We start from the raw sequence: 14891 nt of genomic DNA on the forward strand, positions 1-14891 counted from the left end.
AGAGTTTTTATTTTTAGCCACGGGGTTGTGAGCATTACCGCCTGGCCCACATCTTGATGAGGGGCTGAAATCAGGTTGCCTTTTTTTAAAAGGGATAGGTTGAGTTTCCTCTCTCTCCTTTTTCCAGACCTGAGCTTGGGTCATAGTGGTTGGGTGTTGCCACTCTCCGGTCTCCCAGTTGGTAACCCCAACGGTCCTCGTCCCTTTCCCCAAACTAAACCACAAATTTGCGACTTTCAAGTCAGCTGTCGCAAAAATTTGAAGCAAGTCAGATTTAAGGCCCTCATCTTCAAAACACTGCAATGGATCAGCACAAGTATCGCACAGCAGGAGTCCAGGAGAAGCTGGAGATCGTCGGGGTGGAGGACGAGTCCGGGAACCCCATCAGCGCACTGACCATCCTGTCGCTGCTGGAGCGGGTGGCTGGAATCATCGACAATGTCCAGTCCTGCCAGCAGCGAATGGAGGAACGTCAGCTGGATCTGGAGAACAACATCAAGTCTATCCAGGGCGACGTCCTGAAGCTGGCAAAGGACCACAACGACACCAGTGAGACCGTTGAGAAGCTCCTGCAGAAGACCCGCAAGGTCAGCGCTAACGTCAAGGAGGTCCGGACACGCGTTGAGAAGCAAAATGTTCGCGTCAAGAAGGTTGAAACTACGCAGGATGAGCTGCTCACCCGCAACAAGTTCCGTGTCGTCATCTATCAGGTAAGAAAAGGGTTGGATGAATTTGTTGAGCTGCTAAGTTTGTTGAGTTTTTGTCAACCTTTAAACAGTAGAAATGATAACACCTATAATCATGACTGGAGGGACCAAATTAATAGTTCATATCTTTTAAAAATGCAGTTTGTTTAATGGCAAAACAGTTTGACTATCGATTAGTTGTAATGCTTTTCTAGTTTCAGCTTTTCAAATGTTTGTGTTCCCTCATTTTAAATGGGTATTTGGGTTTTGTTCAGAAACATTCCTTTATTTTTTATCTTGTCGTTTCAATAAGTAATTGACTAATCTAAAATATATAAGATATTAATCCATTAGATTATTGGATTAATCCCGTGACTTCCAACCTGGGTGTTAACAAGATACCAGTGCCAATATCGGCAAACAACCAAACTACTGTCGTATTTTTATTGAAATGATGCTAAATAGAAACTGATGAATGGAAATTTGATACTTGGACTTTGTCCAACTGAGCCCCGCCCATTCAGACCAGTGAGAAAAGCAAAGACAAAAGCAGCAGTACCGAAATCTCTCATAAATTAGCCAAAACTTTGACTGAAAAAGGTGCATTTAAACATTTTGACTCCCTCACCATAATGCTGCATTCACGTTATATTGGAGTTCATTGACTATGAGCTTCCAACTAGCATTCATGTCAACCTCTAAGTCATAACTACGATTAAACTGGGACTTTTCTGAAAGCTCTGATATATCCAACTTGGCGCTTGTTGGTACGTAAACGCAAATTTAATGGTTGAAGTGTAATTTTGTCAATGCACAGTATGAGACAAGCAGGTGAAATGAGAAGGTAATTTATTACTAAAGAAAAAACACACGTTAGCAATAGGAGGTAACCAGTTTATAGTGGTGGGTGATAAACAAGCAAAATCACAGGAATAGTGGGATCAGATAAAGTCCAGGATTAAGCTCAGGATGGATAGAAAGCAATTATCCCATAAAGCAACTCCAATGGAACAACACAGAACAAAGGATAAGGACTGGTACAAAGCAAGTAGGAGCTGATGAGCGAATGGGCAGCAGGTGCAGACAATTACTGAGTGGAGACAGGTGGGTAAATGGGGATAGGAGGGAAAGTCCGTTGGCATCTGGTGGACAGCTTGGCCAATGAGAAGTGAGCTGAGGGCTGAAAACAGACGGAGAGCAGTTCAGAGGGTTGAGCAGATAGTGACTGGATCATGTCAACTACAAGTCTTAAAGACCGAGGAGTTTAAAATATCCATCTAACATAGCAAGAATGTAGTAAAAGGCTCAGTTATGCTCAGAAAGAACTAGTTCATTTGAGTTTGTGTTTATAGCTGTTCAGAACAGAAAAGTTGGCTATCATAGTGTCATTTTAGTCAATTAATTGAATTGATAGAGGTTGTAAAGCAAAGATGGGAAGTACTGACAAGAATGTTATAAAAATGTCAATAAATTCATGTACTTACAGGCCTTATTGTCCCTTTTCTGTCATTCTTTGACCCTGAAAAAGGTATTAAATTACATTCTATGAGGTACTGAAAAGGTCTATAAAAAGTTCAATTCAATTTGAGGAACACTGCAGTGACCCTCTCAGTATCTGCTTGTCATTTATTCAAAGTAAGAGACATTGTTTAATACAGGTCCCCTTATGTGGACCTCAAAGGTGCTGATTAACTATTCACAAAGCTGAAGGAGAAAATTGGTTTTCAGGGAAAATTGGTTATAAGAATATCTAAATTAAGTCAACACTAAAAACACTGTTTGCTAAGACAGGGCAGCTCCACTCTGGATTAATCAGATCCAGAGGTCTTGTTCATGTTTCTGTTCACGTTTACGAGAAACTGGAGCATAATTAAGTTAATTATCAAAAACAGAGTAGAGAAGTTCCTGCAGGCGGTACAAACTCCTTGCCAAACAAGCAGCGAGATCTTAACTCAAATGAACTCAATTCATTAAGTGGTGGGTGCAGTGAGTGGGCGAGCGGGGATGTGAGGAAATGAATGGTAGTTTCAGTCCGACACTTAAGAGCACTCGTCTCCGTAACGCTGGCAATTTCTAGAAAAGCATCCTCGTTAACATTGAGAGCAAACGACCTTAATCAGGTCAGGTGAAATGTGAAAATAAGATGATTCACTTCAGAGTTTTACTGATTTGAAACACTTCACCGAACTCAGCAATTAGTCAAGACTCTTTACATTTCGAGATCACACTAAAGCAGCTAAAAGGGCCTCAAACAGCTACAGATTGATTATGATGGTTGATGAAAAAAATAGTGAATCATGTTGCTCATTGTTATTGTACTAACTTACAAAAGGTCCCCAATAATTCAGAGGAAAACATTGTACTTCTACATTTACCTGACAGATATATTTATATCATTAGATATAGCAATTAAAATATAATGCTTTTTATTCATTAAACCATCTAGTATTATATAAAATAGTTATAATTAGGGCTGTCAATCAGTTTAAAACAACACATTAATAGCACAATTTGCTGAGCTTAATCATGATTGATCGCTGTCCTCTTCTTAATATTGAATCTTGTAATAATGGATATTGAAATGTAAAGTCATAGAATCAATGTAGAATCAACACCGTGACAATACATTTAAATATTGTTGTTTAATAGCATTTTTCCCCCATTTTCAACACAGGATTTTCTCCTGTGAACTACACATTTCCAATAGAACCATCAAAGTTATTGACTATCAGCTTGAAAGGCCATTTCTTATATGCACTAACAGAAATAATAACAAAACCCAGGTGTATGTGTTAAAGTGCCAAACTATCAGTGTCATAAAAATTGGATTAGTCGCATCTTAGAAGACAATGATTTCCTTTATGCACTAATATAAATGATATGTAATAATAATAAATGTGCTCTATGTTCAAGTGCCAGTTGAATTTAAACATGGTCCACAATAGTCCAAATATACAATACAAATAGGAAAAAGGAAAATATTCTGATTCATGCATGAAACACACATAGAGAGTTCAAATGGACTCTTTTCCCTCGCTAAAATTCAGCCTAACTTTGGAGCGATATTTATCCCCCTTCCTGACAAGCTATCATGACATGGTTGGTATTAATTGATGCCTTAGGTCACCTGGTTTCATCTGATACATTATCCTCAATATAGCTTTAAAACTGAGCTCACTACAGCATCTGATAAACAGTAATGTGTTAACCATGTAAATATTTTAAACACATTAAATGTTTCACTTTAATTCAAAAATCACTGCGTACATTTTGACAATGCTAGTTAGAATCAAAAGCTCCACATTGAAGTAAGTTAACTACTTTGAAATTTGAATACAGGGCTTAAATTTTCACTTTTATATAATAAGTTTTCAATACTGCCACTGCCAATTTTTCAACATTGCCTGTTAGAAATAGGGTGAAAATAAAGTGACATAGTGTTTGTCTGGAGCCTTTTAAGAGCTTTTTGAAACCACAAGCATCAACATTTGCACGAACAAATGCTCCTATTGAGTCATCTTTCAACATGAAGGGTTGAAAAATAGACCAAACGAGATGTCTTATCTACAAATAGACACAAATGACCCGTCCTTTTACAAGTGCAAATAGAGTGAGAATACTCTGAGGCACTGCTGTCGATGGAGGCCGTCCATGTTGAAGAGATGGACAGACTCTATAATAGCACTGAATTACAGAGCTGTGAGATTTTCTCTGGAAGCAGCTAGTGGTATGACAGACAGAAAAAAGACATTTGTGTGAACTCAACAGTTTGAATGGCGATCAAAGACGCTCTGTAGTCATTGCTGCAGGCGCTGCGACTGTAGCTTTGGTCGGACAAGAGGAAAATGGTGTCAGATTTATAATGAGAACCACACAGAGCCTGGTTCGATTTTAGAGAAGTCGTTGTTTTAGTACAGGTTTTAACACTTTAAACACTTTTCAGTTGTCTAATCTTCTGTGCTTTGTATCAAGATTATTTTTTTGCAGCAGTGTCCTCTTAGAAAATGACAATAATGACCAAAAAGATGAGAACTCTAATCTATCAATGCATAAATTACTCGTTCACATTGATGTTAGCGCCTTGGAGTGATTACTGTAAACAAAGGTGCACCACTGTTTGGTAAAAGGTTTCATTCATTCATTTTCTTGAACTAATACAGTATTTCATGCCCTCAAATTCATAAATTGTGCTTTATATTGACTGAACTCCAGAACTTCCATCAGTCAGGAATATGATGTCACTAAGTGAAATGTTGAAGATCACATACTGACACATGTGGCACTCACTAAAAAACAGCAGTGCTATAAAATTATGTATTATCAATTTACCCCTGAAAGCATTTTAACATGTTAGTCTGACTTTTTCTGTGTAGATTAAAGAGTTATTACATGATTAAAAGGTACAAACTAAGGGCTGCCTGTTTTTTTTTAAGAAGTTCAAGCCAATTCTGGGATGATTATTGACCACATGAATCATTCTAATATATTAAGGAGATTTTATCGGATCATCTTCTGTATTTAAGGTCCATGTAAACTGCAGATAATCGTATTAAAATAACTTAATATATATTACAATCTGATCATATATCCACTAATTATTGCCTTAAAATGCATTACAAGTACCTTAATTAATGGGCAAATGAGTACAATTTCAAGATATACATTTCAGCTTCATAGTGATTGGATAACTAGTGTACTGGACCTAATCTGTAATCGTTACTTATCCTTATCTTCATCTTCAAGTTTTCTACTGACAATACCAAGACTTCTTTATGTTTATGAAATTAAATGCCATTATAATTGAATTGTCCAACTAAATGTCCTTGTTGTCCATGAGGGAACAGTGCAAGTCTACAAGTCTGCAACGCACTCGCTTTTACGTATATCTGCAGATATACATTCAGCAGTCAGTATTACATGGAGATGCCGTCCTCGTTAACGTCCAGACTTCAGAATAGTAACCGGAGCATTATGTGCTCCGAGCAGCTGCTGAGGATCCGTGACAGAGAGACCTATTCTGGGATCTCCACATTCTCCCTCTCTGCCAACGGGGACACGCTGTAAACTGCTGTCGGCCAGGATCACGGTCTGACATGCCAGCCAATGAGCCAGTGTGGTAGTTTAAAAAATAAGAAATCTGTTTGGTATGTATCACTGAAGCACAATACAAAATGCATGAACCCAGAATCTTTAGGTCTCTTCCTCTAGAGGGGTCCTCTTTTTGTTTGAAGGACTTTTTCATTGCATTAAACTGTATTCAAGCTTCCTGGTGCTTTTAAGATGGAGATACTGTATGTGTGCTTCCTCAAGTTACCACTAACCAAGACCTATCAATCAGACAGTGAAAGAAACTGGAGCTCAGTAGCTTGTATTAACCCTACAGAGGGTAAATCTGGCCCAGAATTTTAAATGACATAATGCAGAATGATAATAGATACAAAAAGATGGTATTGCCAGACAAAGCAGAGTAATATATAATGACATAAGAGCTATTTTCAATCTAAATGTAGTGCAAGTAGTTTCAGAAAACTCAGCCATTGTGACAATTTTAGGAAATAAGCAGGTGGCGCTAATTTTGATGTTGGTGCCATTAAACCGTTGCAGAAGAACACCACGTAATAAAATAAGGTCATTAAAAGAGCGTTAGTCAAAGCTCAAATGATGGAAAATCATGATGGAAATATGATATTTCTGTTTGTTTAAAATACATTTGAGAAACGTTACAAATCTGATGTTTTCAGCTGTGATTAATAGTGCGTCATAATTCACTCAGTCTGTTTAAACTTGCTTTTCATCCACACAACTAGTTTTACACAAAGAATTTCTGGTGTTTCCACTCAGATATTCTTTATCATTTTCGAAGATCAAACTGAACCTTAACCACAGCATTGCTACATCATTAACCATATTTATGTCCCAACACTGATGATGTGTAACGGTGTTTGAAGTCACAGACATGATGATGTGGTCAGGGCGTCAGATCTTGAGTTCACGGACCAATGATGGATGTTAATGATACGCAGATCGCAAATGGTGAAAAGTGCCTCGTTTCACAAATCATTATCACCCGCAAATTGCAGTTATGGGTTGTACAATCCTCTCGCCTCCTTGTGCAAACATCGCAACTATGATATTTCTATTGATTGATTGAACATGTTGAAATTATGAGGAAAGATATATGGAAGAAGAAATTATGTCCATGTCAATCAGCTCCTCCAAATAAACAACCAAATATGTGATTTGTGCAGCCGTGTGGCTCATTGATGTGTTTTTCATAGTTTTCGGACAAGAATGGAGGTCTACGGCACAGAGGTATAAGATACACAGTACTTGTTAGTAGATCAGTTCATTGTTGGTTTATGAGTTTTATGGACAAGAAGAAAAAGATCACCAGCTTTATTCTTCAATGTTAGGTGATGATGTACTGATTTGCAGTTGAAAACAAGAAACGAACATCGACCTCCTGTGGCAAAGTCCACTGCTAGGTTAATACATTAATCCACTACTCCGGGTCTCATTCAGTATTACTATGGCCACTAGATGGCGTCTGTCACTCAAGCGTAACTATAGGTCATTTCTGGGCGACTGACATTTCAACCTATTGTGTCTATTTCTTTGGAGACAGTTTTCATGAAATATGCACAAAAAAGGGTGGGGACCCTTCATTTAGAGGATATTTAGCTGTATCATTTAATTTCTAAGAACACTATGTTTTCAGATACAAGATAATTCAGCCCACTCCTCTGTGTCTCAGCTGTACAGTGAATCCAGGTTTAGCTCAGTCTGGTTTTCTCTCGGCCCTGCCTGCAGAGGAGACGGTCGCAGTGTTGAGTTTCCTTATGACTGATGTGCTGTCGGTTATTCTGAGGGCTCCCTTCATCTCCTAATATAGAGCTTCAGCTCCGGTCATTTAGCCAGGAAGCAACAAGCGGTTTGTTAGAGACAGTCGTCGCCAGTGGCTGAATAATGAAGGCTGGGACAGTGGGCAGTAATAAGAAAAAGACAAATGGCTGCTGGTTTACACTTTGGGCCAGTCCACCTCTGCTGCTGCTCACAACATTAGAGGACGATGTGTAATTTTAGAGAAGTTAATGGGTTTTATTTAGTGATATTTTTGTTGTGTGGCAATGAGAGAAGCTAGGTTAAACTGCTCACAGGCATTTAAACAAAAGGTCATCAAGAACGTTCTGAACATTTTTGATTTATAAAGTTCAATGAACGTTTTGCATGTTTTAATATTCCTGCATCGTTACATGTTGGTATGACGTTCTGCTGTTTGCTGTTATTCTTCTTCCAAGCATTTTCAGCCTGATGCAGCCCAGTTACCTGAACTCATTCATACAACTCACACATCAGCTGGTGATGCATTACTTTTTGCTATTTCAACTTTTGAACTTTCATCCATTACTACAGCTCTATAAACCATTTCCCTGTCACTTTAAGCTATCAATCAATATACATTATACAATTTGTACATTACTTGTAGCTAACTCAGGAATGTCCAGACTATTCCATAAAGGGCCAGAATGTGGCTGCAGGTTTTCATTCCAACCAAGCAGGAGCACACTAGGCTTGACTCATTTAATCAGCCGGTCTCAGTCTAAAGACAGTTAATTTGTGTAATCTTGATTGGTTGGAAAAAAACCAACAACAAAAACAGCCATTTATGGAATAGTTATTACATTACTGAGCTAACTGATCCTGTCCGCTAAGTCATTTCTTTATTTTTTCTAATTCATTGATCCACTGCACAATCTTGACTTATACACAGGAGTGCCTCCTGGTTGGGAATCACTCTTCTTGTAGTAAACATTTTATATATAAAGTTATATCAGTTTTTCTAATAGCATCACTCTGAGAACATGTTCCACATTATGTTCCTTGGAAAACGTTATCAGATCAAATGTTCTTCGACTACTGAGAACATTTCAGAGTTGTTATAAAGGTCAGGTTTTCTAGAGTCTTAACAAGCTTCTCAGATAAGGAAATGACTCCCAGCTGGTCAAAACACAGCCGATATTTAAGAGAGTACCAGAGGAGTCCTGACCTGTTAGGATCTGCCAGGAGGCACATTCAGGTGGAGATATTCAGTGAGAGGAGAGATGTTTTGGTGGTGCTGAGTTACACTTTATTGTAATGGGGGGAACATGCAGCTTTGCAGTGCTGATGACTCTGTTCCAACCAACAACTTCAGCATCATAAATCAAACTTTGATCGCACATCATAAACATGGTATGCATGTCGAGGGTCCTCAATGAGAGCGGAGTTCATCAGATCTCACCGGGTAATCCATCAGTGGCGGCTTTATTTATTCAGTTATTGCAGTCGGTGATTATTTAATGTACACTTAAAGAAATGTCAAACAAAGTGGGATCTGAAGAGCAGTTTTGGTTTTGATGAATAGATAACAGCCCTGAAAACTTTATTTTTCTAGAGAATTGTACAAACCATCATCGAGTTTGTTTGATTTGTTGGTGAGCTGACTGGACTTTTAACTTGACCACCATCTAAATATGCTTTTAAAAGTTTGTTATATTTCTAAACACTGACTCAGCTGACTGATTGTCTGCATGTCTGGACCTTCTCTAACTTCTCTCAGACTGACGAGCTACTTTAAAATGTTTATCCAACGTTATTTTTAGTAGGGCTGCACTGATATATCGGCCAAATATGTTGTTGACTAACATCAGCCTATCGGTAAATAAGATACAATTCACAGATTTCAGTGGCTGATGTTGTGGTTATTTGTAGTCGGACAGTCAGACTCAGACAGTAGTAGCAACAGTAGCTATGGAAGTAGTTAATTATACAGCAGGCTTAAGGGATTTTGAAGCAGTGTTTCATCAATTTGTGCTCATGCACAGATAGTGTCATGATGAGCTGAATTACTTAAAAACAATTCAGTTACTTTTTTAAACAATGATGTCTTTGTTTCCCTGTGGAATAATTAACAACAAAAACATAACTTCATCCAAAAAAAAAAGGTGTGGGAAGAAATCTGTTATCTGCCAGATTCTTAGTTTAAAAATTGGTATCGATCCAGAATTTCACAATTGGTGCATCCCTAATTTTCAGGGGTTTTTTTTAGGAGCTAAGTTTTGTGAATACTTATTCTTTTTTAGCATAATTTTATTTCCAATGTAACTCTTTTAATTGTATGTAAATGTCTTTTTTATATTGCAGTGTGTCGCTTTTATATCCCATCGTTTAATATTTTATGTAAAGCACTTTGAATTGCCTTGTTGTTGAAATGTGTTTAACAGATAAACTTGCCTTGCCTTACGACCACAGATCATATACTGTATCAAGGATCCTTGAGAGAACATTACTGCCATTTTTTTTAGAATATTAGTAGAAAAATCCTGGTTATGTTCAATCAGTATGAAGAGGTGGAAGGGGTATCTTGTATAGATTCAGTTCCCCACGTATATGATTAGTAACAGACATTACCCTGATGAAGGAGAGATAGCCAGAAAAGTTTGGTGAATAAAGCAGAGTGTTGGTGCAGGAGAAGAGTTGTGCTACCACATTTTAATTTAGCACTGAAGCTCCAGGTGGTCTGCTCCTCACTGTGCGTGGGTTAATATCATGACAGTGTTCTTAAAATCAAACTAGGCTCAGTCTCTCTCTATCTCTCTCTCTCTCTCTCTCTCTCTCTCTCTCTCTCTCTCTCTCTCTCTCTCTCTCTCTCTCTCTCTCTCTCTCCACCCCAACCCCCAATCCGAGGTTATTAATACACGCCTTGACCCACATTGCCTGCCGCTGTAATTATTGTGTCATTCACAGAGCGCGGACTCGCTCTGATGACTCCTCCCTGATTAATGAGTGTGATCGTTGCAGGTGGCCGAAGCTTAATTAGGATTAATTGGTTTTCGCATCCAAAGTCACCTGTAGGGCGCAGCAGGTGGAGCTGGGCTGTTTCTGTCAGCCATCAAGAGACACATCAGACTTTAATCTCTTTTTTTATGGGTATTGGTATCTTTTGAGAGAAGGCTAGGTAATTCATACAAAGTAACCACAAAGATCATTGTCAGTTTTACCTCAATATAAGTGAACTAATGTTATTCATTAAACTATTAAAATCACATTAAAAACAGATTATAACATTTTTTATCTTTTCCAACAACAAAGTCCGATCATTTTCAAAGACTTTGCTGTTTTGTATTCAGATGCTGTGAAAGATTTTACTTTGAATTTAACAATTATTTTTAACATGATAACTCTTAATCACATCACAATTTCAAGAATTCTGAAATGTAATTAATTTATATTGACAGATGTATATTAAACAATCATCATAAATTACCATTCTCCTTTAAGTTATATTTCTTCTGTGGTTAAAATTGCACTAAGCATGCAGTATATAATGTAAATTACATTTTTTCATGAAAGAAGATTACATTTAACTATGTTATCGTCTCCTTTAATGCAACAATAAAGATGTTTGAAATGGAGGTTATAACAATGCTGCAACAATAAAATAAAAGTTGACAGTATGTTGTCTATCTGTAGCAAGTTTTAAGGTCATATGAGCAGAGTTTTAGGGAAATAAACACAATAAGTTAGTAGCTGCCAGAAAGGAAGGAAATCTATATAGAAGTTCATGCAATGACTTAGAAAATGGTCAGTAGAAAACTTAAACTAAATGCTAACACAAAAGGTTTGTTCGGAAGGTCAATATGAATTCTTGCCTTGCATTATTTATGCGAATGTATTATACAGCCTAAACACCAACCGTACATTAGCTGTAAGCAAGCTGCCAACTGGCCCTGAATGTTTCAGTGTTACTGTTGATCTGTGTTCAGTTCATCTTCCAAATGAACTCTGAACTCACCAGAAACTCAATTTGTTTCTGTTATTTCCCTCCAGTCTCTCTCCTTTTTTTACTCTTGTCTCTGTAGGTTTATAAAGTAAATTCATAATGCTCTCCGACATACATGCAGATTTTCCACTCAAGTTGAAACATTTCCAAGTTGTGCAGCCCCGGGCAAATTCACTGCTAATCATGTCTTTCCATGGACTTTGCATCCCAATCCAGTTTGTTTTCACACATAGTAACATTTCTAACTTGCTAAAATTTGCTAATTAGCAGACAACACAAAATACAGCTCAGGCTCATGGGAATGTGAGTGGTTTTGCAGGTGGTGGGTCATAAAGTATTATAAGGTATTAAATCTGTTATTGGGATACATCACCTGGGAATCATAAAATCAAATGTGGAGATATTTTAGTGACCTGTTGGTGGCACTAGATGAAAAGTTAAGGCATCAACAAATTCAGAAGATTTCATCCTGTTATAACCATAAATATTAAAATTCTATGTAAATCCATCTAATATTGGTCGAGATATTTCAGTCTAAACATGTTGGTGAAGCTCACAGCTAGCATGGCTATAAACAGATGGTGTCATTATTATTACCAGCTGTCTTGAGTTACAGGTGTTGTTCCTGCCAGAAGCTTCCTGTCTGAATGAGTCTCAGTTTCTCCTCATCTGTAATAATAGAAAAACATGATCTCATGAAGATGCCTGTGTGTTCAGAGGCATGAGGCTGCAGGTCCGTCTGACAGAGTATCGTGTTCTCTATCGGGACCTGCATCATCTCAACGAGCAGCATAACATTTTATACTTGATGGAGAGAGAGTTAAATGAGATGATGGATATCAGTTTCATCTGTGTGTGTGTGTACAGTGCAGAGTACAGTGCAATTGAATGTTGACCCAGCCACACCCAGGCATGGTGCCATTCCCTTAACCAATCGGTTGGTGCAAAACTTTAAAGAGCAAACCAGAAGCATTTGTGGATATATTTGCTGTCTTCCCCCACATTCAAATGAGAAGGTGGATATCAGTGTCTTCTCAGTGAGTCCAGTACAGAGTCGGTCCAGGCTTGTGCCACTTTCACGTCAAATAGGATAGATGGAAAAGATTCATGTTCACAGAGTTGGTCAAGTGAGGGTTAGAAATACTTTTCATTGACAAAACTACGGACTTAGGCTAACATGGGCTGTCCTAACTAGCTAGATATTCAGCCATTGGTGTAATATGAAGTCGGATACATCTGAGCTTTAACAGAAGTTTAGAAAATTCCCCAGTCAGGATGCTCACACTGAGCGTTCACATGGAACAGGTTCTTCTTCGCTCTGATTTTCAGCAGACACAAGCCCCCGGTACATTGTTGTATCTGACAGGGGGACTGAACAGGATTTGTCCATTGACTATTTCAAAAATGTATATACAAACAAGATAGTCACTTGGCATTGTTGCAAATAAACCGAAAGACACCTTTTTACCTTGTGTAAACCTTCCCGACCCTGTCTTCATAGACTCTGTTCACACAATGTGTTCTCTCACCTGCACCATGTTTGTTATTCTCTACTTTTGTGATTCTTATTCACCACTGTGATGCATCTAATGCTGAAATGTGAGACTGTGAAACTGCTCAAACTGCAGATACCAGACCAAAATTTCGGACATTTCAGAAATCGAACCAATCGCTGTTGATCATTCGTGTAATTAATCAGGTGTTGTGACCTCAAACTGCAAATCAGATGACAATGGCTGCAGTTGGAAGTAACCAACTTGGGGTTAAAATTGGGATAAATCTGTATAGTTAAATACAACAAGCAATATTAATGCAGTGCATACCTGGGTATAAACAGTGTTTGGTAAATTGTACTTTAAACTTCTCGCTTGTCTTGTTTTTCTCTCTTTGGAGCCGTTTGGATGCTGTGTTTTCCTGATTTGACACTAAAGTTCTGTCTTGTCTTTCTGCTTCTCTGTAGGGTGAGACAGAGATCCCATCAGTGGCTGTCACTAAGGGTCCTAAAGGAACAGGCCTGGATGGACTGGAGATCGAGCCCGACTCCTATGATCTCCCTGCTGACCTCTCCTCCGATGAAGAGTACCTGAGCGTGGAGGAGTCTGACCCCTCACGAGCCACCCGCATCAAGAAGTCAATGGTGAAAAGCAGGGAGACCCTGAAGGCCGCCTTCTCCAAGGAGAACATGAATAAAAAAAAAGACAACCTGGGCAACAAGTTCCACAACCTGGGCGAGAAAGTCATATCGCCTGAGAGGAGGGAGAAGATGCACCAAGCCGGTGAGCGCCTGAAACACTCTGGCGAGCGTATGAAGGAGAACATCGCCAAGAAAGCCCCTACCAAAGAGACCTTCAAGATCAAGCTGAAGAAGGAGAGAGCCGTCGCCGAGGGCCAGGAAGGCGCCGAAGCCGAGTCTGACCTCCACACGCAGGCCCACAAAGAGGACGCTTCGGAGGACAGCACGGCCGTCACCTACACCGAGGTCATCACGGAAACCAAGAGGGAGGGACCTGTGGATGAGGTCGGCGCTACCCGGATAGCCGGAGAAGAGGACGATTACAGGAAGTAGATCGGCCAACCATGCCGCAGCGCTGATATGAAGAGGAGAATGGACATTAGAGGAAGCTCGTAATGCCCAGAAGTTAGAGAGAAGGTCTGTGATTGGTTAACATCGATGGACGATTTATAAGTTCTTGAGTTGGGTATTGGTACTGACACCAAAAATCTATTTCAAGGTGTGAATTCAAGTCTAATTCAAGTCTAATTACTCTATCAAATCAAATGTTTGACTTATTTTGAACAACTTTATAATTTAAAACCACTTAATCTGATACAAACACAGACGTGAATGTGAGAATCTTTATTTATTTCATGCACTAAGAAGAATTCAGGTTTGGGATTTAAGATAAATAGTTCCTAAATGGACTAAACTGATGAATTTGTGAGTTCAAAATTTTACAGAGACACGGGATTGTTTGTGATATGTTTGGGTTTATTTGCACAAGATGGCGCGACAGAGAAGATAGATGGATGAAACGGTTGAAAAAAGTTAAAGAAGGATGATTAACGTTGATGTGAGGTTTGTGCATCTGGATGTACATATAATGTTGTACATACTGCCAAAACAAGGAGGGTGAAATAAGTCCGAGCAGGCCTCAGCTGGTCTCTGAGAAGCCTAGTGATTTAAAAAAAAAAAAGAAAAAAGAAGTGGATTCAACGTCAGACTGGCTTCTGTACGAGAAACAAATCTAGTAGGAAAGAATCTGTGGTGCTTAAAAGCAGCATCAGTAATCGCATAGACAAACATTAAAGCTGCACCAGGCAAAGAGGAATAAGCTTTGGGACTTCATTACCCAGAAATCCACTGAGGCTAAACTGTTATAAAT

The 14891-nt window shown here is 38.7% G+C and overlaps 1 protein-coding gene across 1 annotated transcript; it reads left to right on the forward strand.

Moving 5' to 3' along the window:
• Positions 1-302: 302 nt before the first annotated feature.
• Positions 303-14074, forward strand: cavin4a (caveolae associated protein 4a). The gene is made up of 2 exons (XM_062428288.1): positions 303-710; positions 13469-14074. Exons 1-2 carry the CDS (start codon positions 303-305, stop codon positions 14072-14074), a joined length of 1014 nt encoding a protein of 337 aa, XP_062284272.1.
• The last annotated feature ends 817 nt before the right edge of the window (positions 14075-14891 follow it).

The sequence above is a fragment of the Scomber scombrus genome, chromosome 11 (genome assembly GCF_963691925.1).
Source record: "Scomber scombrus chromosome 11, fScoSco1.1, whole genome shotgun sequence".
Classification (NCBI taxonomy): Eukaryota; Metazoa; Chordata; class Actinopteri; order Scombriformes; family Scombridae; genus Scomber; species Scomber scombrus.